Source organism: Notolepis coatsorum (genome assembly GCF_963971535.1).
Source record: "Notolepis coatsorum genome assembly, chromosome: 4".
Lineage (NCBI taxonomy): Eukaryota > Metazoa > Chordata > Actinopteri > Aulopiformes > Paralepididae > Notolepis > Notolepis coatsorum.
Genome location: NC_140168.1, coordinates 120,759,033 through 120,786,179, shown reverse-complemented (window position 1 = coordinate 120,786,179; position 27,147 = coordinate 120,759,033). Strand labels below are relative to the sequence as shown.

General features: G+C 43.3%; 1 protein-coding gene across 1 annotated transcript in view; it reads right to left on the bottom strand.

Moving 5' to 3' along the window:
- Window positions 1–6,295: 6,295 nt before the first annotated feature.
- Window positions 6,296–27,147, bottom strand: part of tmem185 (transmembrane protein 185) — a 29,284-nt gene continuing 8,432 nt past the window's right edge. The window contains exons 4-7 of the mRNA XM_084313261.1: window positions 25,139–25,222; window positions 21,247–21,423; window positions 20,242–20,365; window positions 6,296–12,083 (exon numbers count right to left, since the gene is read on the bottom strand). Of these exons, the coding sequence (XP_084169387.1) occupies window positions 11,833–12,083; window positions 20,242–20,365; window positions 21,247–21,423; window positions 25,139–25,222 (636 nt within the window). The 3' untranslated portion in view covers window positions 6,296–11,832. The remainder of the gene's footprint in view (window positions 12,084–20,241; window positions 20,366–21,246; window positions 21,424–25,138; window positions 25,223–27,147) is intronic.

Genomic DNA, 27,147 nt, shown 5'->3' with positions numbered 1-27,147 from the left:
TCCCCAATGAAATCACTGGTGGCCATATTCAAACTCAATAACTCTCAAACTAAATGAATGTGTACAAAACTGTTTGGTTGCGTGTGAGATTATTATAGGAAAAGTAAATCAGCATTGTTTTTGGTGAAGTGCCCCTTTACATTTTTGTTATTATTAAAGTCCTATGCTATTCCTGCCTCATCCGAGTTCATACATCAGGCACGGTAGAGATATTTGGTAGCCATTTTTGTGCCAATCCGTCCCTTCCATAGGTTTACATTTTAGGCATCTGAAAATCTTCTGCGTCTTTATAGATGCACCAAACCCACATCTGAAGAAAACACTTGCTTCCTTGATAGTGTCATGAAACCTTCTCTCAGAGAGAGACCACACGTCTTCCTCATCTTGTGGGGTCGGCAACCTTTTTGATATGAAGTGCCAATTTAAAATCTTGTTAATCAGTGTGCCATATCAACATTTAAGTTTAGCAACAGCTTTAATAAACGTTTCTCTCCAAAAGTTACATGTGAGCACTATACAAGAATGTTCCCATCCTTGTGAAATGCTTGCCTCCCAGACCTATGGCATGTTTGATGGATTCAGCCTCGTCTGCCTCATCCTTGAGAGTTTTCACGTCTGGTCTCAAAATGGCGTTTAAGGCCCCGTTTAGACGGAAACGCTAGCAGGTGAATCCGCAAAAATATTTTTTCAGGTGTGCCTTTCGTTTATATACGGAAACAGCGTTTTTACGGGGTGAAACCGTAAAAAAGTGAGACCACCTTCCAGGGTGGAATTCCTAGAAACGGTAAACCTTTGCGCTCTCGTCTAAACTGTCAAACCGCATAAAACGATGACGAAAGGGTCGTCAAGGCTCTCGTCGCGCCTACTGCTTACATCACAGGCATGCGCCAGTAGCCTAGAAGCGTAAACAAAGCATGTCTGATTCTATCCATGGCGATCACCTGAAGGCTACATTGGCAGTACTTTTAAATACACAAGAATCTGTCCCGCGGCTATCACAACTATTATGACTGGACCCACTGTCTGTGAGTGACTCTGCTTTGGTCCAATCACATTCCCCACCCACACTCTGAGAATCAGAGGCAGAGTAGGGCGGGTCTTCACAGCACGTCATGTGACATATGCGCCAATCGTGTGACAGCGGGGCTCCGTTGTCTCGAGTTGTTACAGCCTCGTCTGCACGGAGAATTCCACCCCAAAACGCTTGTCTAAAAGCAAAATTTAAAGTGAAACCGCAAGACGACTTTTGCGGTTTCTGTTCAGACTTCCATCCCAAAACGCTCGTCTAAACGTAGCCTAACACTCTACTCTCGGCAAACAACATTTTCAAGACATTACACAGCACGGTCCTTCTGAGACACAAGACTCTTCTGTCCACGAGAGCTGGAATACCTGATCCTTTACTTTAGCTTTCTTAGCTAGCGGTCCTGCCATCGTCTACTGAGCCTCTCCTTTAATTTAGGTTTCTTAGCTAGCGGTCCTGCCATCGTCTACTGAGCCTCTCCTTTAATTTAGCTTTCTTAGCTAGCGGTTCTGCCATCGTCTACTGAGCCTCTCCTTTAGCTTTCTTAGCTAGCGGTCCTGCCATCGTCTACTGAGCCTCTCCTTTACTTTAGCTTTCTTAGCTAGCGGTCCTGCCATCGTCTACTGAGCCTCTCCTTTAATTTAGCTTTCTTAGCTAGCGGTCCTGCCATCGTCTACTGAGCCTCTCCTTTAGCTTTCTTAGCTAGCGGTCCTGCCATCGTCTACTGAGCCTCTCCTTTACTTTAGCTTTCTTAGCTAGCGGTCCTGCCATCGTCTACTGAGCCTCTCCTTTAATTTATCTTTCTTAGCTAGCGGTCCTGCCATCGTCTACTGAGCCTCTCCTTTATTTTAGCTTTCTTAGCTAGCGGTCCTGCCATCGTCTACTGAGCCTCTCCTTTACTTTAGCTTTCTTAGCTAGCGGTCCTGCCATCGTCTACTGAGCCTCTCCTTTACTTTAGCTTTCTTAGCTAGCGGTCCTGCCATCGTCTACTGAGCCTCTCCTTTATTTTAGCTTTCTTAGCTAGCGGTCCTGCCATCGTCTACTGAGCCTCTCCTTTATTTGAGCTTTCTTAGCTAGCGGTCCTGCCCAGTGGTGCGTTGTTATTATGGACTGAGCCGGCACGCAGGATAATGACGCCGCACGCATGCGCATATGTTCCCTCGCGCACATGTATAATAATACACTTTGTTTGTATAGCCTTTCATACAGAAACTGCAGCTCAAAGTGCTTCACAACAGAAGAAAGACAGGCATAAAATGAGCACATAAAGTGCAGACATAAAATCAGTTTTTCACATTAGGATCTAACATCCCAACAGGCAACCTTGTTTATGGTTTGATTCAGTTTTAATATAAATAATAAAAATAAAGAGAAGATTAATTAATTATCTACTCAGTCCCAAAGTTTGTGATGTAAATATGGAATGTCCCAAGTTGCTGCTGTTTACAGAGTGTATTGTTGTCCAAAGGTGAATGATGGTGAATGAAGGGTTAAATCAAAACAGTTGTCAATTCCAAACGGTGAGACACGTAGGAAAATTTATCCTCATACATCATTCACCTTTGGACAACAATACACTCTGTAAACAGCAGCAACTTGGGACATTCCATATTTACATCACAAAGAGTCCAGACGTGGTTGAAGACACCGGCCTAGCGGCTATTGTTATGATAATGCGAGGTAGCGCCGGGAGGCAGGTAAACACAACGAGCCGAGTCGAGCGCAGCGCGTTCTTGAGTGCACGCGCGCACAACCATGCACTTTACTTTAGCTTTCTTTATTTTTTTATTCACTTTTTTCTCCTTATTTTTTCTAATTTTCTCCCATCCCAATTTCGTCTCGCCAATTCTCCCTTCAATTCACCCCTCCCCTGTCTCGAACGTTGCTAGACTATGCCTCCCACTGGTCGGCTGCAGTGAGGACCAAGCCTTGCATCTCGTGTCCCCTCCGGTACACAAGGAGGCAGCTGTCGCATCTTTTCACCTGTACAGTGGCGAGGAGTAACGCGTGGGAGGCTCACGCTGCCCCCGTTACTTCCTGATTCTGCTGTACAGGCGCACCAACCGACCTGTAGGAGTCGCCGTCCACAACGTCCGATCCCCACCCACCAGCTAACACTAACACTGCCAATTGTGTTGGTATGAACGACCAGCCAAGCTGGTAGCAACGCCGAGAGCTGGGCTCGAACCCAGCATCTCCTGCGTTAGTGGCAAGCGCCTTGCCCACTGCGCCACTTAGCCGCCCCTACTTTAGCTTTCTTAACTAGCGGTCCTGCCGTCGTCAACTGAGCTGCCCTGGCAGCATTATTCCCCACCCCCACCCGCATTCTGCGAAGACCTGACCCTACTATTTTTTATATATATATATATAAATCAAACGACCATAAATAACAGGCCGCTCAACTGCCAATGGCTGTGAAAAGAGGTAATTTGGCATGCGGCTGAGATGACACTTCCAAAAAGGTTCCTCTCTTACACTTATTGCTAGTGTTCCATTGGTTCCAATGGTGGTATGCGTGGCCAAGGTCACTGACCCTGTGCTAAACAGACGACACGACGAAGCGACTTAAAAACAGCTCGACGTGCAGAAGGTTAGCGCACATGCGACTGATGCCGGCGACACACAACATGGTCATCAAAACATCTCAGTAGGGGGAAAAGCCACTTGAACAACGGTCTGATGTGAACTCGTATCAAGGTGTGAATGACGGGGAACACACATGTCAAAAACTGCAGTTTTTGTCATAATAGATGCAGAAGGGCTTGGTGAAATATAATAACTCTTACAAAAAAATAGATTAAAATCCAAACTATCCCTTTAACACAAAGGCGTTAAACAAACACACAGAGGATGAAGCGTCAGCAAATAAATGTAACAAAAAAGGCATTCGTTTCATCAATATTGTCAACTCGGCAGCGGAGATGCTGACAATAATACCCTAAGAACGGTGAAGTATATAAACAGAATAAATGATGCTATAGCTGTACAGGTGCCATTTAAATAGATCAATGTACATGGCTTAATATAAAGCAGAATCCCAAATCACTAAACTGTGTGCTTTAACAGTTTGTTTTCTTTAAAAATGTTTGCCATCAGTCGCTACGGTGAGTTGTGAACATTTGACTTATGGGCACTATGGGCACTGAAATGCGGGCTTCTAATGTGAGGGGTCTGAGCTTTGGACAGGCAACTCCTGTCTATAAGTGACCACAAACCCAGTCTACAGGCAACTCCTGTCTATAAGTGACCACAAACCCAGTCTACAGGCAACTCCTGTCTATAAGTGACCACAAACCCAGTCTTACCAGGAATACAAGAGGGGGGAGAATACAGGTAGATATACATCCCAAAAACTTCACAATTAGGCGATCGCACACAGATTTAGGAGATTGGGGTAAAGATCTTGGAAGAAACTTTTAACGTCAACCCTTAAGGGCTGGTTCGGGGCGAGGCCTCGGCTCAAAGGAAATCACTGGAGTTACACTTGACCCAGACGGGTAACAGCCTGGAACTGAACAACTGCACATCCTGGTCCCTATGCAGCCAACTTCTGCTATTTACACACACAAAGAAGGAGTTCCTCTCCTCTTGGAAAGGGGTCAGAAAGTGCCTTTATAGTTGATCTGTTAGTTTTAGGGATGGGTACCTTTCACATTTGAACCGATACCGGTACCTGTGAATCGATACCGGTACCCAACGGTACCTTTTTTCGGTACTTTAGTCTCAAGAAATTTAATTTACCTACCTCAGTCGTAAAAAAAATCCAAACTTCAAATAACTACAATTGACAGTTTTCGGCTTGTCATTGCTCCGACTGCTTTGTTGTTGAATCAAGTCAAATCCTAGGTAAGCATATATTGTATATTTTGCTGTGAATTATGAATACTAAATCTTTTGGTAGGCATAGATGTGTAACTGTCATAGCTATAGTTTACCATTTTTTTTATCCACTTTTTCTCCCATTTTCTATATTTTTCTCCCATCAAAATTTCGTATCATCCAATTCAACCCTCCCCTGTCACGAACGCTGTTTCTTGCCTCCCACAAGCCGGCTGCAATGTGGACTAAGTCATACATAGCACAAGTCCCCTCCGGTACTTGAGGTAACAGCAGTCGCATATTTTCACCTGCGCAGCTCGATCTCTCAGTGGCGAGGAGTAATGCGTGGGAGGCTCACGCTGCCCCCGACACTTCCTGATTCTACTGCGCAGGCGCACCAACCGACCTGTAGGAGTCGCTGTCCACAACGCCCGATCCCCACCCATCAGTTTCCCACCCCCTAATACGGCCAATGTGTATTAGTATGAACGACCAGCTAAACTGAAAGCAATGTGGAGCGCTGGGCTCGAACAGGCAAGCCCAGCGTCTCCGTCATTCGTGGCGAGCGTCTTGCCCACTACGCCACGTAGCCGCCCTAGTTTACCATTTTTTATGTCATTCCTTACTGTAAACATGTCAAACTCCAAACACAGGGCCTCCCATTCATAACATGAAACTGATGTCAGAATCGGAATACTCGTGGTCAACTTACATGAAAGGCAAATTTGATGCATTTGATTTGAGTATTTTTCATGAAATCTCATAAATTCCTATTTTTATGGGATTTTGATGCTTCGGGCATTAAAACGTTAATATCTGAAAATACTCCAGTATTTTGAAGAGGTACAAACAAGCAACAAGAATCAGCAGAGAAAAAAACGTTACCCGGCAAAACCAGGTTCAACACCATGGCTTCCGCCCAGACTAAAATGCCTTCAAAATCAGTATACCACCTAATTTACATTTGTTTTAACCTTGGTGTATTATACATCATTTGACAGGTGATGTTATGATCTACCAGAATAAATGATCAAATATAGTTTAAAAAGTCAAATTAAGGTGTCTTTCATAGACAAAGTGAAAAATATCTTCCCATTCAAAAGTTTAAATTTTATAACGTGAAACTGACCTTCCTGGTCGATTTACACGACAATGGGTTTGCATACATAATTCTAGGTGCTCTGATTTTCCATGATGGCTGCGAGGGGCCATTTTGGATTTGCCCCTCTAGAAAAAAAAGCTAGTTATTTCTATTTTGTAAATGCAAGTGCTCACTAGCTCAAGGCACATAAAGTCGGGATGTTCCTTTAAGATGGGTTGAATTTTATATGGTCAAGTGATGAAATGATTACATTCAAAACAGCCTCAGTCCAGCTGAGCACTACTCTTTTTAATCGGAAACACGACCCAGGTGATTTTAATTTTAGTAGTTTTAATGCATCCCCCTCACAAGGAAACCAAAAGTAGTTCTTCTGGGCCAAAACAAATTAAGTAAATATTACCTTTGCTATCGTGGTCAAATGTGATCTGAAGTGTATATGGGACAAAATGGAGTGTTTGAGTCCTTTTGCGTGAAGTGGATCGCATCAAGAAGTTCAAATGATACACTGGAGAATGTGTGATTTTTGACAACATGCAGCTCAATGAAATAGCAGTTTACATTTTTTTTTATTAAATAAAAGTTTCACTTGGATTTCACTTGGAGATAGTTAAAGGGGCATTTCACCTAAAAACAATGCTGATTTATTTCGCACATAATCACACATATCCAAAAACTGGAATCAGTTTTGCACATTTTTTTGTTCAACAGTTATTGAGAGTAAATGAATATCGCTAACCAGTAATGTCTTCGAGGACATTGAATCCTTGTGTCGTCGTGTTAATTCCAGCTCAATTAAATGACAAGGTATTGCCATTTTTTCATCTACTGTAATTAACACAACACAAGGATTCAGTGTCCCCAATGAAATCACTGGTGGCCACATTCAAACTCAATAACTCTCAAACTAAATGAATGTGTACAAAACTGTTTGGTTGCGTGTGAGATTATAGGAAAAGTATATCAGCATTGTTTTTGGTGAAGTGCCCCTTTACATTTTTGTTATTATTAAAGTCCTATGCTATTCCTGCCTCATCCGAGTTCATACATCAGGCACGGTAGAGATATTTGGTAGCCATTTTTGTGCCAATCCGTCCCTTCCATAGGTTTACATTTTAGGCATCTGAAAATCTTATGCATCTTTATAGATGCACCAAACCCACATCTGAAGAAAACACTTGCTTCCTTGATAGTGTCATGAAACCTTCTCTCAGAGAGAGACCACACATCTTCCTCATCTTGTGGGGTCGGCAACCTTTTTGATATGAAGTGCCAATTTAAAATCTTGTTAATCAGTGTGCCATATCAACATTTAAGTTTAGCAACAGCTTTAATAAACGTTTCTCTCCTAAAGTTACATGTGAGCACTATACAAGAATGTTCCCATCCTTATGAAATGCTTGCCTCCCAGACCTATGGCATGTTTGATGGATTCAGCCTCGTCTGCCTCATCCTTGAGAGTTTTCACGTCTGGTCTCAAAATGGCGTTTAAGGCCCCGTTTAGACGGAAACGCTAGCAGGTGAATCCGCAAAAATATTTTTTCAGGTGTGCCTTTCGTTTATATACGGAAACAGCGTTTTTACGGGGTGAAACCGTAAAAAAGTGAGACCACCTTCCAGGGTGGAATTCCTAGAAACGGTAAACCTTTGCGCTCTCGTCTAAACTGTCAAACCGCATAAAACGATGACGAAAGGGTCGTCAAGGCTCTCGTCGCGCCTACTGCTTACATCACAGGCATGCGCCAGTAGCCTAGAAGCGTAAACAAAGCATGTCTGATTCTATCCATGGCGATCACCTGAAGGCTACATTGGCAGTACTTTTAAATACACAAGAATCTGTCCCGCGGCTATCACAACTATTATGACTGGACCCACTGTCTGTGAGTGACTCTGCTTTGGTCCAATCACATTCCCCACCCACACTCTGAGAATCAGAGGCAGAGTAGGGCGGGTCTTCACAGCACATCATGTGACATATGCGCCAATCGTGTGACAGCGGGGCTCCGTTGTCTCGAGTTGTTACAGCCTCGTCTGCACGGAGAATTCCACCCCAAAACGCTTGTCTAAACGCAAAATTAAAAGTGAAACCGCAAGACGACTTTTGCGGTTTCTGTTCAGACTTCCATCCCAAAACGCTCGTCTAAACGTAGCCTAACACTCTACTCTCGGCAAACAACATTTTCAAGACATTACACAGCACGGTCCTTCTGAGACACAAGACTCTTCTGTCCACGAGAGCTGGAATACCTGATCCTTTACTTTAGCTTTCTTAGCTAGCGGTCCTGCCATCGTCTACTGAGCCTCTCCTTTAATTTAGGTTTCTTAGCTAGCGGTCCTGCCATCGTCTACTGAGCCTCTCCTTTAATTTAGCTTTCTTAGCTAGCGGTTCTGCCATCGTCTACTGAGCCTCTCCTTTAGCTTTCTTAGCTAGCGGTCCTGCCATCGTCTACTGAGCCTCTCCTTTACTTTAGCTTTCTTAGCTAGCGGTCCTGCCATCGTCTACTGAGCCTCTCCTTTAATTTAGCTTTCTTAGCTAGCGGTCCTGCCATCGTCTACTGAGCCTCTCCTTTATTTTAGCTTTCTTAGCTAGCGGTCCTGCCATTGTCTACTGAGCCTCTCCTTTACTTTAGCTTTCTTAGCTAGCGGTCCTGCCATCGTCTACTGAGCCTCTCCTTTACTTTAGCTTTCTTAGCTAGCGGTCCTGCCATCGTCTACTGAGCCTCTCCTTTATTTTAGCTTTCTTAGCTAGCGGTCCTGCCATCGTCTACTGAGCCTCTCCTTTATTTTAGCTTTCTTAGCTAGCGGTCCTGCCATCGTCTACAGAGCCTGAACCTTTACTTTAGCTTTCTTAGCTAGCGGTCCTGCCATCGCCTACAGAGCCTGAACCTTTACTTTAGCTTTCTTAGCTAGCGGTCCTGCCATCGCCTACAGAGCCTGAACCTTTACTTTAGCTTTCTTAGCTAGCGGTCCTGCCATCATCTACAGAGCCTGAACTTTACTTTAGCTTTCTTTATTTTTTTATTCACTTTTTTCTCCTTATTTTTTCTAATTTTCTCCCATCCCAATTTCGTCTCGCCAATTCTCCCTTCAATTCACCCCTCCCCTGTCTCGAACGTTGCTAGACTATGCCTCCCACTGGTCGGCTGCAGTGAGGACCAAGCCTTGCATCACGTGTCCCCTCCGGTACACAAGGAGGCAGCTGTCGCATCTTTTCACCTGTACAGTGGCGAGGAGTAACGCGTGGGAGGCTCACGCTGCCCCCGTTACTTCCTGATTCTGCTGTACAGGCGCACCAACCGACCTGTAGGAGTCGCCGTCCACAACGTCCGATCCCCACCCACCAGCTTTCCCACCCCTAACACTGCCAATTGTGTTGGTATGAACGACCAGCCAAGCTGGTAGCAACGCCGAGAGCTGGGCTCGAACCCAGCATCTCCTGCGTTAGTGGCAAGCGACTTGCCCACTGCGCCACTTAGCCGCCCCTACTTTAGCTTTCTTAACTAGCGGTCCTGCCGTCGTCAACTGAGCTGCCCTGGCAGCATTATTCCCCACCCCCACCCGCATTCTGCGAAGACCTGACCCTACTATTTTTTATATATATATATATAAATCAAACGACCATAAATAACAGGCTGCTCAACTGCCAATGGCTGTGAAAAGAGGTAATTTGGCATGCGGCTGAGATGACACTTCCAAAAAGGTTCCTCTCTTACACTTATTGCTAGTGTTCCATTGGTTCCAATGGTGGTATGCGTGGCCAAGGTCACTGACCCTGTGCTAAACAGACGACACGACGAAGCGACTTAAAAACAGCTCGACGTGCAGAAGGTTAGCGCACATGCGACTGATGCCGGCGACACACAACATGGTCATCAAAACATCTCAGTAGGGGGAAAAGCCACTTGAACAACGGTCTGATGTGAACTCGTATCAAGGTGTGAATGACGGGGAACACACATGTCAAAAACTGCAGTTTTTGTCATAATGGATGCAGAAGGGCTTGGTGAAATATAATAACTCTTACAAAAAAATAGATTAAAATCCAAACTATCCCTTTAACACAAAGGCGTTAAACAAACACACAGAGGATGAAGCGTCAGCAAATAAATGTAACAAAAAAGGCATTCGTTTCATCAATATTGTCAACTCGGCAGCGGAGATGCTGACAATAATACCCTAAGAACGGTGAAGTATATAAACAGAATAAATGATGCTATAGCTGTACAGGTGCCATTTAAATAGATCAATGTACATGGCTTAATATAAAGCAGAATCCCAAATCACTAAACTGTGTGCTTTAACAGTTTGTTTTCTTTAAAAAATGTTGCCATCAGTCGCTACGGTGAGTTGTGAACATTTGACTTATGGGCACTATGGGCACTGAAATGCGGGCTTCTAATGTGAGGGGTCTGAGCTTTGGACAGGCAACTCCCGTCTATAAGTGACCACAAACCCAGTCTACAGGCAACTCCTGTCTATAAGTGACCACAAACCCAGTCTTACCAGGAATACAAGAGGGGGGAGAATACAGGTGGATATACATCCCAAAAACTTCACAATTAGGCGATCGCACACAGATTTAGGAGATTGGGGTAAAGATCTTGGAAGAAACTTTTAACGTCAACCCTTAAGGGCTGGTTCGGGGCGAGGCCTCGGCTCAAAGGAAATCACTGGAGTTACACTTGACCCAGACGGGTAACAGCCTGGAACTGAACAACTGCACATCCTGGTCCCTATGCAGCCAACTTCTGCTATTTACACACACAAAGAAGGAGTTCCTCTCCTCTTGGAAAGGGGTCAGAAAGTGCCTTTATAGTTGATCTGTTAGTTTTAGGGATGGGTACCTTTCACATTTGAACCGATACCGGTACCTATGAATCGATACCGGTACCCAACGGTACCTTTTTTCGGTACTTTAGTCTCAAGAAATTTAATTTACCTACCTCAGTCGTAAAAAAAAAATCCAAACTTCAAATAACTACAATTTCGACAGTTTTCGGCTTGTCATTGCTCCGACTGCTTTGTTGTTGAATCAAGTCAAATCCTAGGTAAGCATATATTGTGCGTGTGAACGTTGACATGAAAAAATCAAAAAAAAAAAAAAAAAAAAAATATAAAACTTTTTTTTTTTTTCTTCTTCTTTCGGTTTCTCACTTGATTCGATACTCGGTAGTACCGACGTGTTTCGGTTCGGTACCTCAAAAGTACCGAATTCGGTACCCATCCCTAGTTAGTTTACCCTTGTTTTCTCCATCTAAAATGGTCCAAGGGGGGAATAGAAGCAATGGGGGTTAAGCTTATCCCAAATTCAACCTATAGTCAGTTGAATGGTCCCCATCTGCAATCCCATTTTGCATCGATAGTCTAAAACTAGATCTGTAAATGCAGAAATCCACTGCCATTTCAGGTCCATTATTCTGTAAAGTTCATACAGATCCCTACATAATTTTGACACCATAGATCAGTCAGAGTTTTAGAATGAAGAAACTCAGATGGTCACCATGTTGCCCAGTTTCCCTATTGAGGTTTGAGAGAGGGTCGGCAATAAGGCAAACTTCTCCACTGCACAGCTCTGCCATTTTGGCTCCAACATATCATGCTACTTAGCCATGTCAGTGCAGAGTTTTCGCAGGGGAACAAAATACTGTTACTTGAGGACAGTCATTGAAACCGATGCAGAGGTTTTCGCCGTTGTGGCTCCGTTACTTGGTCAATTCAACATAGTCCCCACCATTTTGGCTCCATTGTTGTATCCTATTCAGCCATGTCAGTACAGAATCTTGACTGGGGGGGGCTTCTGCAAACCAATTCACAGGTCTCCACAATTATGGCCATGTTACTCGGTTAAGTCAATACAGAGGCCCCCACCATTTTGGCTCAATAGGTTACCCTAGTCAGGCATGTCAATGCAGAGTTTCGGTGGGGGGACGAAGTACTTCCCAGGACTCTGCGTGATCACCACACCAGTCTTCTTGTGGAACATGGGAGCAATCTTCGGTGGCGGCTCAGGGACGGGCAGATCCTCTGCCGCTTCGGGGTCGTCGCTGCGCTGGAGGTCATAGGACACGTTGCCATACTCTCGCAGGAAAGGGAGGAGCTCCAATAGGAAGTGACAGAAGTCCTTACGAATGCCAAACCACCCTTAAAAGAGATAAAGATCAACATTGGTTAGGATTTATGCCTGTGCTCCCTTCAGAGGGGACTGTGGTGTAAATCGTAATAATAATTATAGAACAGTGCTTGAACACAATGATACACAAGTATCATGGCAATTATAAGTCTATAATGTTAAAAGGAAGGGTTAACTTGTTTCCCCTTTTTAACCAGGCCTTATTTAAACATCGTCTGGTATGATGTTGACTAGTATAGGTCGGAATTTTACTGATTGCTAATAGTATTGAGTAACACGGCACTGTGCCAAATCCTCTCACCACGCTCAAATCCAATGGGATAAGAGTTCTAGCCTACAAAAACCACAATAAGTCCTTTTGCAAAATAAAAAGCTCACAGTATAATAACATCCATCTACATATATTCTACTAAGGAAACTGTAACTTGCATACTGTATACATATACATACACTTGCAGTTGTTCTTAGTGAATAGAATCAGAGTATATAAGAGAATTGTGAAATTAAGTAATAAATGGAATTAAGAACTGCAATATTATATGGTTACTACATGCATCTATTGCTATGTCCGCCCATCACAAACACGCAAACTGTCTTACGCCTGTCCCTGTCTCCCTGTGAGTGGACGTCTCGTGGTGATGGCCAAGAGGATACGATCCTCTCCCCATACCTCAAATGGACCCGTCAGCAGCTCTATTTTCAATCTTTCAAAATGTTCTTATGTACCCCAGTTGCTATTGCATGTACATATTTGTGACTGGGCATGGGGGCGCGGGACTTGTTGAGGTAAGGTCCAATTTTTTTTTTTTACATATTGTGAAAGTACAGATTCATACCTTAAAAATAAGCCATGACTTGAACATTTTGGTGGGATATTTTTCAAGCTACATCCTATGAATCATGGAGATATCAGTAAACGGTTACGCATTCAGAGATGAATGGTCTTCGAACTTGTGGAGAGGTTCACACCTGTGATTTAATCAACTACAACCCTACCCAGAATGCATTGTATTCCATGGCCCCCCTCTCTCTGAGGACATTAACACCTTGCATCAGGCTCTTTTGTTATGGCAATGACTCTGTCTTGTGGCAAGTTGTTGTGGCAGTTAAAGTATTTGCCTTGTAAGTCTAAAAGCTAAATGACTAAATGTAAATGTATATAAGGAAAGGTTAACCTTCTGTAGTGTGGTAGTGAAAGGGTTAACCGTATGTAGTGTGGTAGTGAAAGGTTTGTTGGAAGCCTCACATAAGCCATGTAATGTTGGGGGTCAAGGTATTGGCTGAAGGAAAGGCTACATCAATAAGCATTTAGATGTTTAGATTTAAAGGTTAACCTTCTGTAGTGTGGCAGTGAAAGGGTTAACCTTCTGTAGCTGTGAGAGAATTGTTGAATAGATACACAAATGTTCTATTATGTTTGATTATGACATCATACTGTGACATCACAAATGTTTTCGGGCATTCATAACATTATTTTCTATGATGAATTGAAAATGGGGGATCCTGATGTAAACAAGATGAAAGTCTTTCTCTGGTCTGCATCCCCTTGTGTGTGTATTGAAATGTACTGTATTGTACCCATTCTGCAATCTGTTAATAAAGTTTTCAATCAATCAATCAAGTTAACCTTCTGTAGTGTGGCAGTGAAAGGGTTAACCTTCTGTAGTGTGGCAGTGAAAGGGTTAACCTTCTGTAGTGTGATAGTGAAAGGGTTAACCTTCTGTAGTGTGATAGTGAAAGGTTAACCTGCTGTAGTGTGGCAATGAAAGGGTTAACCTTCTGTAGTGTGGCAGTGAAAGGGTTAACCTTCTGTAGTGTGGTAGTGAAAGGTTAACCTTCTGTTAACTCACTAAACCTCACAAACACCAGCAAGGAAAGGCTGCATCAAAATAACTGTTTTGTTTCGTAGCTGCGTTTCTGCCACTCTTCACAAGCAAAGAGACTGTTTCCATTCCGTGAAAACCCGCCCTACTCTGCTCTGATTCGCAGACTGTGGGGGGGGGGGGGGGGGGGGGAGAAACGCTGAATGTGATTGGATCAGAGTAGCCAGACAGACAGGCAGAGCAGCCAGCCGGACAGTGGAGCACTGAGAGAGAGGAAACAGCGGAGGATTTAACGAGGCGCGTTAATACAATTTTGTTTATCTGGCTTATTGCTGCGGATTCAAGCCAAGTTGCAATAATACAGTACAGCTCAATACACACAATTGTTAAGGGGATGCAGACCCAGAAAGACGTTTGTCTTGTCATCAAATGAATTGCCAGCGCGCGTTCGTCTACAACAACAACCAACGCGTCCTATAATGATAATAAGTTGTTTGTTATTTTCTTTGAGTTTCCCTATTGAATGAATTTACTTCTTATACCATTAGGTTGCAATAAATTCACTCGAATGAAATTCGTTCGCTCATCAAATTCGTGACATTCTAAAAGTGTTTTAATGTTGTTTAATTTAATGACAATACACCCGCGCGGACTCGCGTTTTTTTTAATCTTTTTTATATGGACAGGACACTGCGTTTGTTGCGTTGCTATAACTTATAACATTAAGATAAAGTGTATAAACATTGTTCTTCTCCCTGCTAAGAAAGGAGAGCGTTTGGCTGTGTGTGTTTCAACACCTCTTAAGTACCTGTTAAGCTGACAGACCCACACCGTAAATGCCCTCACCTGTAGTTTTTCCACAGTATTGAGACAATACTGTCGAACTATATAACAATAATTACCTCATTTAAAAGTTGTATTTAAGTTTGCAAATAAGGGCAAATAAGAGAACACATTATTGACATTTCAAAGATGTAAAAAAAAACAGATTTAGATTTTTTGAAGAGCAAGACAATTGTTCCTTTTCTGGCACTCGTTTCTCACCGGATCAAATCGGGTTTGGTCACGTCGAGTCACATTTGTGTTTCATTACACGTATATGTACATACTTACCAACTGTTTCGCCTGTTTTTATAACAACACTACTATCACCAACATCCAAGAAGGGAGATCCCCCCCCATGAACGGCCCTTCTAAGGTTTCTCTCACTCCACATTGCCTGTGGTGCTTTTTTCCTATTGCTGGGTTTTTTGTGAGTTTTTCCTTACCTTCGTGTGTGGTATGAGTGTGTTGCATTTATTTATTTTACATTTTATTTTGGATTTCATTGTGTTTTTTGTTTTGTTCTTGATTTATTGTGATGTTTCTTCTTGACTTGGCCCATGGGGACATTAACGTGTGTTGTCGGGCCTTACAAAAAATAAAGGCCTCCGAAACACCTCTGACTCTACACCTGTACATCACTAGGGATGGGTACCTTTCACATTTGAACCGATACCGGTACCTGTGAATCGATACCGGTACCCAACGGTACCTTTTTTCGGTACTTTAGTCTCAAGAAATGTAATTTACCTACCCGAGTCGTGAAAAAAAATTATCCAAACTTCAAATAACTACAATTTCAACAGTTTTCGGCTTGCCATTGCTCCGACTGCTTTGTTGTTGAATCAAGTCAAATCCTAGGTAAGCATATATTGTGCGTGTGAACGTTGACATGAAAAGAAAAAAGTGGAAAAAAAAAATTATTTTCTTTTTGGTATCTCACTTGATTCGATACTCGGTAGTACCGACGTGTTTCGGTTCGGTACCTCAAAAGTACCGAATTCGGTACCCATCCCTATACATCACACAGCCTCCGAAACACCTGACTCTACGCCTGTACATCACAGCCTCCGAAACACCTGACTCTACGCCTGTACATCACAGCCTCCAAAACACCTGACTCTACATCTGTACATCACAGCCTCTAAAACACCTCAGACTCTACGCCTGTACATATCATAGCCTCCAAAACACCTGTCTTACGCCTGTACATCACAGCCTCCGAAACACTTCCGACTCTGCGCCTGTACATCACAGCCTCCGAAACACTTCTGACTCTGCGCCTGTACATCACAGCCTCCGAAACACTTCTGACTCTACGCCTGTACATCACAGCCTCCGAAACACCTCTGACTCTGCGCCTGTACATCACAGCCTCTAAAACACCTCTGACTCTACGCCTGTACATCACAGCCTCTGAAACACCTCTGACTCTGCGCCTGTACATCATAGCCTCCGAAACACCTCAGACTCTACGCCTGTACATCACAGCCTCTAAAACACCTCAGACTCTACGCCTGTACATCACAGCCTCCGAAACACCTCCGTCTCTACGCCTGTACATCACAGCCTCTAAAACACCTCTGACTCTACGCCTGTACATCACAGCCTCTAAAACACCTCAGACTCTACGCCTGTACATCACAGCCTCTAAAACACCTCAGACTCTACGCCTGTACATCACAGCCTCTAAAACACCTCAGACTCTACGCCTGTACATCATAGCCTCCGAAACACCTCTGACTCTACGCCTGTACATCACAGCCTCCGAAACACCTCCGACTCTACGCCTGTACATCACAGCCTCTAAAACACCTCAGACTCTACGCCTGTACATCACAGCCTCTAAAACACCTGACTCTACGCCTGTACATCACAGCCTCTAAAACACCTCAGACTCTACGCCTGTACATCACAGCCTCTAAAACACCTCAGACTCTACGCCTGTACATCACAGCCTCCGAAACACCTCTGACTCTGCGCCTGTACATCAGCCTCCGAAACACCTCTGACTCTACGCCTGTACATCACAGCCTCTAAAACACCTCAGACTCTACGCCTGTACATCATAGCCTCCGAAACACCTCAGACTCTACGCCTGTACATCATAGCCTCCGAAACACCCCAGACTCTGCGCCTGTACATCATAGCCTCCGAAACACCTCTGTCTCTACGCCTGTACATCACAGCCTCTAAAACACCTCAGACTCTACGCCTGTACATCACAGCCTCTGAAACACCTCTGACTCTGCGCCTGTACATCAGCCTCTAAAACACCTCAGACTCTACGCCTGTACATCATAGCCTCCGAAACACCTCTGCCCAAGAGGGCAAATCGGGACATTCGCGACCAAATTAGTTTGAATTGGGTGCATATGCATTCAGAGCATCACTAATAACAAAATTAAGCTTGTCTGAACATTTATGAGTTGTGTAGTTATCAGAAAGGTTAACAGACTAGTTATATGTCTTTCATAAGGAAACCATATATTTATGGCTGCGTTCATTGTTGTTTCCATGGACAGTGAATAAGCAAGGCTGCACAGACGCTGTGAAATAAAACTATTTAACTTTGTGGTGAAATTTCATTATTTAACCTTTTTTTAAACAAATTTTATTTATAAAAAGAGAAAAAGATGGGAATAATAATATAATATAATTTATTCAATATGTTAACACAATGTCTGCCACGCAGTTTGACCATCTTATACCTCTCACTGCCAGCGCTGTAAGCCTATGGAGTCGCTCACCTTCTTTGCAGGGCTATAACTTTTTAAATATTATAGCTATATCGACATGACTATGGCCCATTCAACATCGGGTATCTATCGTTCCGGATGTGGGAACGTTATATTTTTCCATTCATACATTGTCGTGTTAATACCGTCGTAAATATAAGTATGTTTTTAGAGTGGTCTGCAGTCATTCCTAGAACGCGAGTTATAGGCCCCGATGCATATTATACATAATCGATGCGTTTCGTTCCTATACACGCTATATTAAAAAATTTAAATGCATATGGTCGGTATACATTATGCTCCATCATGCGTGAAGGAAGGGGGGGGGGGGGGCGTTTATGATTCCTTGATTGTCAGTAACGGCTTTCTTTAGTACGACATCATACGTTGATCAGATGGATTGCAATGAAATAAATAGACAATCGAGCTGGAATTAACGTTAGATTCCTCTTACCTGTGGCCAATGAGTCTGGAGAAAGAATATTCCAATTATTTGATTTCCATCTGCTAGATCCGTTTTCCGTTTGTACGACGCAATAAACGCCGAAAGCATATTGATTCTTGCGTCTCGAAAGCGATCCACTGCACTCGAGTGTTTGTCTGGATCCACATAACAAGAGAGCTCTGCCCGGAACATTTTCACCGATGCACAGAACGCACCATCCGGTTTAGAGTGAGTGCAACATCGCCCGAAATCCACCAGGCGGCGGTATTGAGCCGTTGCAATATCAGACAGAGTCCAGAGTCTCCCGGAGCCTTGCTGGATGAATTATGAATGGCAATAGCGAATAAAGGAAATAACGATCATAAAAACGAGTAAACTCGTTCTTGGCGCAGAAACGGTTAAGGGAAAGTTATTAGGGGTGGGACGATACATCGATCCAGATCGATATATCAATCTATTATCAATAATAAAATAGGATCGATGAAACGTAAAAATATCGATTCATATTGCGATACTCTTATTTTGAAAATCCCGCGAGTCATATCCGCCGGCGCCCAGTAGTGTGAAACTCTGTGTAGACATTACAGCAGAGCAGCGTCTAAGTATTTTGCGTCCCGATATAAGTCTGTGCAGTTTTTTCCCCGGAATGGGTCAAATGCATCTAACATGATTTGCATCGTCGCCATTCCTTTATGCCCACGTTGCGTGGGCAGATCTAAATTAACGTTATGTTGGCTGCTTAAGCTAAGCAGCTAACGTGAGAGAGAACAGGAGAGGGGAGAGGGGACTTGGGAAGGAGGGGGGTGGGGGCATTCTACCTTTCTGTGGGGGACTGGGGGAGGGGCATTCTGTGTGTGTGTGTGTGTGTGTGCGTGTTACTGAGGATGGACAGATAATGTTGATATTTAAACATGAATACATAATATGATCATCATGCAACATAAAACAATTGTAGGAACAATTTGGGAGAGGAAGGGGTTTTAGCTTGCATGTTGTGAGTTCCAAAACATCCAACATAAAGTTTAAAGCGCAATATATAAAAACATGGCACTTTACAGTGAACAGGAGGTCTATTTGTATTAAAAACAATAGATTGTTCTTCATTTAAATGTCTGGAAGAGCTCAAAAATAAAAACGTCAATTGATATTTCCGTAGCCTTTTTTTAGTTTATCTAAATGTGACTGATTGTGTTAAATGGGCACATAATATCGCCTCATATCGATCGCAGGCACCTGAATCGAATCGATTCGTGGCAGACTTTGTGATATCGGCAAATATCGTATCGTTGTCCAAAGAATCGATATCGTATCGTATCGTGATGAAACTGGTGATTCCCACCCCTAAAAGTTATACAAATAAAAGGTAGCACCGGTTAGTTTACTTCCTGTTTGGGCAGAGATGTTTGACAGTGGAACGTCGTCCAACTCTCTACGTAGGGTTCATTGTTCCTGTGGACAAATTCAGTTCGACAACATAAACATTCTGAATAACAAACCCATGGTAATTTCCTGTTGCAATTAGGGATGTCCCGATCACATTTTTTCGCTCCCGATCCGATCCCGATCATGTGATTTTGAGTATCTACCGATACCGATCTTTCCCAATCCGATCAAATATATATATATATTTTTAAATATATAAAAAAAAATTAAAAAAATCCCATCCCAATTTCTCACATTACATTCACCCTGAATGTTGACGTTATCCAGGTGAAAAGTTAACTTCATTCAAGCGAGGCATTGCAATCCTTGACATAAATGCGTTTGTTTTGGCAAAATTCTTCTGCTCTGTGTGACAATAAATAAATGATGATACGCAATTTAAAACCAAAACTAAGGCCTCAGTATGAGTTTAAGACGTGAACATGGTCATGTTTGTTGAATAAAAAAAAAAAATAATAATAATAATCCAGATTATTTTGTATTTATTTTTGCCAATCCCGATCTTCGGAAAATCTCGTGATCGGCTCGGGACATCCCTAGTTGCAATGCAAGGGAAGTATAAAAAGAAGGAAGGGTCATCACGTCACCTTGTGTAGCGTGTGACCGCACATTGGTGCAGAGTGTGGAAACCTTCAGTTTGTCTGACATTGAGTTGAATGGGACCAGCCATCGCCTCATTTAGGACATTCACCTCAGACGTCAGAATCATCTGCAATTTGTTGCCTTGTTAACAAGCTAACGTTTGATATATTGGTTGAGGTATATTTCCTCAGATAGCTTGTATATTTTTTTATTTGAATACAGGCTTCAATAGAACTGGCTATAGTTTCCTTGTTGCAATGTTCGCTAATGCAATAACCGACAGGTGATGCACCTGTTCGGCGGCAAGGAGACTTACAGTGGTTCCCGCCCTTCTGACCGAAGGTGGTGGCCATGAGCGTGAGCAGGGACAGCCACAGGGGTACGAAGACGCACACATAGCTCAGGCTGTTGTGGCCGTCCAGTTTGTGCACCAGAAGAATCTGCAGAGGGAGGGAGAGAGAGGAGAGAGGGTGTGGAAAGAGGGAGGAGAGATGTGTGGAGAGAAGGAGAGTGAGACCCAGGGTTCCCAGACATTGCAAAATAAAATTCAAGGACTTTCAAGTACTTTTCCAAGCACAATTTTTCATTTAAAAAAGGGCATAAGAAGGATCCAATTCACTTTTAATTTTTTTTTTCTGATCCAATATTTATGGCTAAAAACCAATTTGCGACAGTTAAACTTTAGATAAAAATTCAATTGCTTGTTTCAGAACATTTTTATCATGGATGAACAAAACTTTCAATGCGTATAGTCGATTTGAATTCCGAGGACTTTTTAAGCACCTTGTTAAAAATGTGCTGCTTTCAAGGAATTCCAGGCCTCGACTTTTTTTTGGTAAAAAATCAAGCACTTTAATCACTTCAAGGACCTTGTGCGAACCCTGGAGACCAACCACAGCCACATCAAAGGACCCACAAATTGATGATAGAGGCTGTGCACAGAATGTTTCCGATATGGCTGGCTGTAACCATAGGTGACTACTTTCAAAATAAAACGCAATTCTGTGCAGAATTCCAGAATACTGTTGTAGAGTAGGTAAAATGTTGGAAAATCATTATATCACTGGGTACATAACAGTGGAGAGTTACATTTTATATTCTGCCTTAATACCCCCACCCCCTGCAACATCACTTTATGAAGTAACAAATTAAACTGAGAATCATATATTGTTTCAATAACCCTTTCACTACCACACTACAGACAGTTAACCTAATCGACAGGTTATAAAACACAGTTTGAGTGTTTCCCTTTTCACTGAAAAAATCATTTCATTGACAAAATTATTCGCTAGAAATAAAACAAACGGAAGTTTGGATTCACCTCGAAGGTCAGGAGGGGCACGACGATGGTCATCCAGCTGATCGCCATGGTGATGTGAGTGCGGCGTTGCTCTGCGATGATGTCGATGGAGCGGAGGAAGAGGACGGACCAGATGATGTAGTAGAGGACGACGAGGCACAGGAAGGACATGAGGATCCACAGAGGGACACACACCACCTGCAGACACACGGCGTTCGTTATTCCAGCACACGTACGCGTAGGCGGGGATGAAGTCAAATACTGAGCATTTTTCTCTCATCCCACGATATATTTCATCATATGGAACAACCCTACAGTGACGATGGAGACAGACAACAGCAACTGTGGATTCAGGAGGAAGAGCAGTCGTCTGGTAATTAGAAGGTTCCCGGTTCGATTCCTGCTTCTCCTGGGCAGCGTGTCAAAGTGTCCTTGAGTGAGACATTTCACCCCTAATTGCTCCCGATGAGCAGGTTGGCACCTTGCATGGTTGCCGCCGGTGAGTGAATGAGGAACAAAATTGTAAAGCGATTTGGATAAAAGCGCTATATAAATGCACCATTTACCATTTTTTACTTGTTCATATTGATTGGTGTGAGATCCGACTTGTTTTTCATATGTGTATATAATGTAAATATCTGTAGATGACAGCATACATCTACTCTGACACTCAGGCTTTATGATTAACACCGAGACAGCTTCCATGTAGTGTGGGTTAGACTCACCAGACAGAGACAGGCAGGGTGTGCAAGAGATAGAGCCACGGTCAACATCGAGGAGCAGGCCGCTGGTAGTGGAGATTTGGGTCAGAGGTGTCAACACTGTTGCTATAGTAACAGTTAAGAGAGAGAGCCGTTGCTATGGATAACAGCCGTTGGTAGGGAAATACACTCCATAGCTGGGGGTTCTTCCGGGTTGAGTCAGACTAGGATGTGAGGCTGACACGTAGAGACGTTGAGAGAGAGACAGCAGAGATCCCCTTTCACCCTCCGATAGCCGGGAAAGGGGAATACCACGAGATCGCTAGCCTCGGCTAACAGGGAAGGCTTTTGGCTAACCACTAGGCCTCAACCATCTTCGAACTGATAGCAGGAGAGACCGGTAGATTTAAGGAATTCAAAAGACCTTCAAAGACTTTTCAGAACTGTTTTCCTACTAGTACAGAAGCTATGTTTATGAAAATAAACATCAACATCAAGGAAAGGTATTACATTTCCAGTGTGTCGTTTTCTTCTGAGTCAGATGCAGTAACGGGGTAGAGAGAGTATCAGTCAGTATGATGAGTAAGAGATAAACACAACGCAGACATCACGGGAAACAGAGAGATTACTGGCTGAGAACCCGATTATCTAACATTGGTCTATAGCAAACCTGGGCATTGTACGGCCCGCGGGCCGGATCCGGCCCGCGGGATGATTCTGACCGGCTCGCGAAAGATTACATGATAATAAAAAAAAAAAAAAAAAAAAAAAAAAAAAAAATTTATTAATTTTTTTTTTTTTTTTACTTTTTTTTTTTCGTGTCAACGTTCACACGCACAGTATACGCTTAGGAGACATGCTCAGAAGATGTTGGTTCTCTTTGGATCCACCTACATACAGTATGTGAACAGACATTCTCAGTCATGACGTTTACCAAGTCCAGGTACAGATCCTCTCTCACTGATGAACATCTGGCAGCTGTGCTTCGCATATCCACCTCAGACATGCAACCTGACTTTGATGGACTTGTTAAAGCTCAACAGAGACTGGATTTCTCACACTGAATGAAAAAAAAGAACTGAAGAACACTAAAATGTGGAAATATAACAAGTGAAATGGGACACTTGATCTTTTTTTTTCTTTTTTTTGCACAGTTCTGAAAACATTAAATGTTTAATATAGGCATGTAAAGTAAAAAAGGCTACAAAACTGGGACACTTTTCTTTACACAGTTCAGTGACATGTCTTGTTTATTTTTGCTATAAGATGATGTGATGTCTTTAGAAAGCTAAGAAAATCCTTGTTTCAATAGTATATGAAACTCAAAATGCCCTTTGTTATTAATGTTTCACATTTTGTTCATCATTTTGGAAATAAATTCTATTTGAATAAATGATATTTTTGAAAGCTAACCTCACCTTTTAATTGCCAAATAATAACATACACTCTTACCAGGGGTCAAAACAATGCCATTTACTGCTTTTTATATAGAAATAAAATGTATATTATGCATAATTGAGTTTGGAATTTTGGCCCGGCCCCCCAACATATTTTCAGTTGCTCATTCGGCCCCCCGGGAAAAATAATTGCCCACCCCTGGTCTATAGGATGCTCCTTGAAAGCTAACAAGCTAACTGCCTGTCAATCAAAGGAGGTAGGACTCATTACAACTTCGCCAAAACCAAAAGTGCAACTTAACGTGGGCGGATTATAAACATTGCGAGAGCAATGAAAACAGCAAATACGGGTTTTATGTATCCGATGTTTCATTATGCACCGACTGAAAACACGTTTTCAGCAACAGCGACAAATGGACTGATTGGAAAAAGATTCCTTTTGATGCTTATGGAATTACAGCGACGAGGCCCAGAGAGTGACCGCAGTGAAGCAGCTAAGGCTGAGCCCGAACGTTCGAACGTTCGTTCGTTAAGCTGACATTCAGACTTTAATTAATGGGTTCGAACGTTCGGTGAAAAAAAATAAAGCAGGCGCAACGACGGTGAGGCGATGTGAAGCGGCGCGTCCCCCGAGTCGCTCGGCTCAACCAGTATGGTCTCTGCCGGGCTGTTGCTGGATACTCAACCAGAGCTCTAGTCTCAACCAATGCAATAGAACAATTTTGATTGAATGACAGGCGATTCTGCCAATTACGTCACACCGCTTGCACCCGCCTCTGCTGTTACCACCAATCGGCAAGCGTTTATTATTTTTGTACTTCCGGCAATGCCGCCTGCTTGCGAGAAGCAACGTAGCGTTAGCTCCCCGCCGAGGAAGTAAAAGTCGTAACAAGGTTTCCATAGGTGAACCTGCGGAAGGATCATTAATGAATACCAGCCTTTTTCGGCCACGGAGCGCGAGCTTCATGGCGGGAGGTGGTTGCGTTGGAAACAACTCTGGCCGAGGCGGCAGGCGTGTTGGGAGCCCGGCGGGACCCCCGCGCCGGTGTCTCTCTGTCTCTCTGCCGTCCCGAGGTGTAGACGGTGGAAGGAGCCGAGGCGCGCGCCTCTCTCCTTCCCGTCGACCAAGAGTGAATACCTGTTATTGAACGTGTAACACTAACTATATAACGTTAATGCCACAAAACGAATGCCTTTAAGCCCCTTACGTGACTGCGGTGTGCAAGGGCTATTGTTTATCATAAGTAGGAACTTTGATGCATGCAGTACTCAGTAGCTTGTTTATTTTCTTCTGAGTGCTTTGTTTAATTACATGAACAGCCACCACTGTAAACATGTTTTTTCACCAATAGATTATGCAATGCCGCCCCCCGTAGGATCTATAATACAAAAAAATATATATATATAAAAAAAAAAATGTAATAAAAAAAAAAATGTATTAAAAAAGTTACAAAAAACGAACGTTCGAACGTTCGTTCGATAAACCCTGGCGAACGTTCGAACCCTAAAAACAGGGTTCGGGCTCAGCCTTAGAAGCAGCAACAGCCAATCAGAGAGCTGTTGCTATGACGTGCTTCTGGCGTGATTCACAATATATTATATTATATTTTCTCCCACCCGGGTGACACACAAATAAGGATATAATTCACTTGATGTGCGCATCGCAGAACTGAATCCACCAAGAACCAAAATCGCTGGTCATCACTGTTGAGTGAAAATTGTGCATAAGCCACGGCCAACTAATGATAAATTTTTTTACCTGGTGTGTGTGTGTGTGTGTGTGTGTGTGTGGTCACTGTGGTGTGTGTGACTCACCAGCCATGGCCAGTTGATGATCCTGTCCAACCTCAGAGCGATGAAGATGAACTGAAGGATGTTGACAGAACACAGAACCTCCAGCTGACAAAAGGGAGAAGAGACAGAAAGGTTGTGAGGACATTTCTAACAATTATAATCCTGTTTTATTTGAAAACGATATTGCAAAGTACCTAAAACAAAAGATACACAACAACATACCCAGCCATAGCCCACTGTCTGTGTGTGTTATATTGAGTGAGGAAGAGGAAGTGATATGCGTGTGTTATATTGAGTGAGGAAAAGGAAGTGATATTTAAGCGAACAAGCATAGGTCTGTGTGTTTTCTTAACGTTAGTAACGTTACTTGCATGTGACAATGATGCAGCACAGGTGTGCGAGCAGCATAAATTAGATATAAGGTGGTAATGTACCAAGTATGGCTTCACTGGTTATGGTATATGGTTTGGTATGGCTACAGTGGGGAGTGCTGTAGCTGTAGCCGGTAATACACCTCAGGGCTGAGTGGTACTTACAGTTCCCTATTCTACACAGGGACTGTATGTACACACTATCGGAGGGAGGGGGCACAGTATTATATTGTTCGCCCAGTATCATTTTTTCACTGTACTTTTCCCAGGCCTTTAATGAAAGACCATACGTACTATATTGCAGTGTTTATAGTATCACAATATATTGAATGTATCCTGTAACTGAGGGGTACAATTCCCTGACTGTATTGATAAGTATGGTATTAAACCACTACCTCTTGTACTTTAACTTCTGGCCATCCAGTACATGATATAGATATGATGAACACTTTCCCACCTGATGAAACGAAGTCCACACAAATGTACAAATCGAACATTTAATATAGCAAAAGGTATATACAACGTTCACTTGTTGACACTTATGATTTGAAATGCACTTGTATGGCAAATGAGTATTCGTAGGTAAATCAACATTGAATGTCCAATCTCTGGTTACGCAGGGAGTAAGTATACAACCCGGTTCTTTAGGGAACTATAGCGATGGTACTTAAATGATTATAGCTGGATACACTAAGGGGGGGGGGGGGGTCCCGCTGGTTGTAAGACAGTAGGAGGGGGGGGGTTAGAGAAGCCGCTGGCGGTATCCCATCTGGCCGACGATTTCTTGGGAGAATTCAAAGTCTTGAACACGGTGCCCACAGAACCTCGGTCCGCAGATGAATACAGCTGGACCCTCTGGTGGACGGTAGCTGCCGGTCCACAACGGAGAGACGTGAGGCGACCTCCCTGGTGTAGAGCGCCGTCTCACCTTGACTCCTCTCCGGGGGGTAGTTCCAACACTCAGCAGTGTTGGCCGTTATCCATGGAATAATCAAAGCACCCAAAGCATAATCCAAGCCGTGGAAGGCTCGCCGTCGTCCGAGTAAAGTAATCCAATGTACAGGTCTCCTCGTCCTGGCCCGGAGCTCCTCGGATGCAAGCACCACTAGTGGTCTGCCCAGCCTGGTTAAGACTCCAGATAACGTCAGGAACGATGGGGGTGCTGCTCACTTTATAACTCTAACCGACGATGCACCATACATAATAGACTATTATTAGCTTAATAGAAATACGTCCAACTCGACGGTATAGTGCCAAACTATGACAATTCAACTATTAATCCACACGATATCTCAATGCCTATTCTGAGGCCAAGTAGGCCTTACTGCACCACACGTGCGTCGTGGGTGAGGCTTCGCGTCTGTTACTCGGTTGGAGGGTAAAGAACTAATGGACTAAAAGAAAGTTCTACTTTACTTGCGCCATATATATATGCGCTGTGAACAAATAGTACCATTCGTATTTCGCCAGACGTATTCCTACGCGGAACCGGGCTTGCCACGACATGTTGGTCGGCACGATTGAACTTGAACCTAGGGGTATGGCTGCTGGCGCCAGGTTCTCGTCCAATGGTAGAATGAAACTATTATGGGCTGTTTAGTAGACTAAAGGGATATTCAGTGCATATTGTACAAGGAATATACAGGGGATATCAAACGA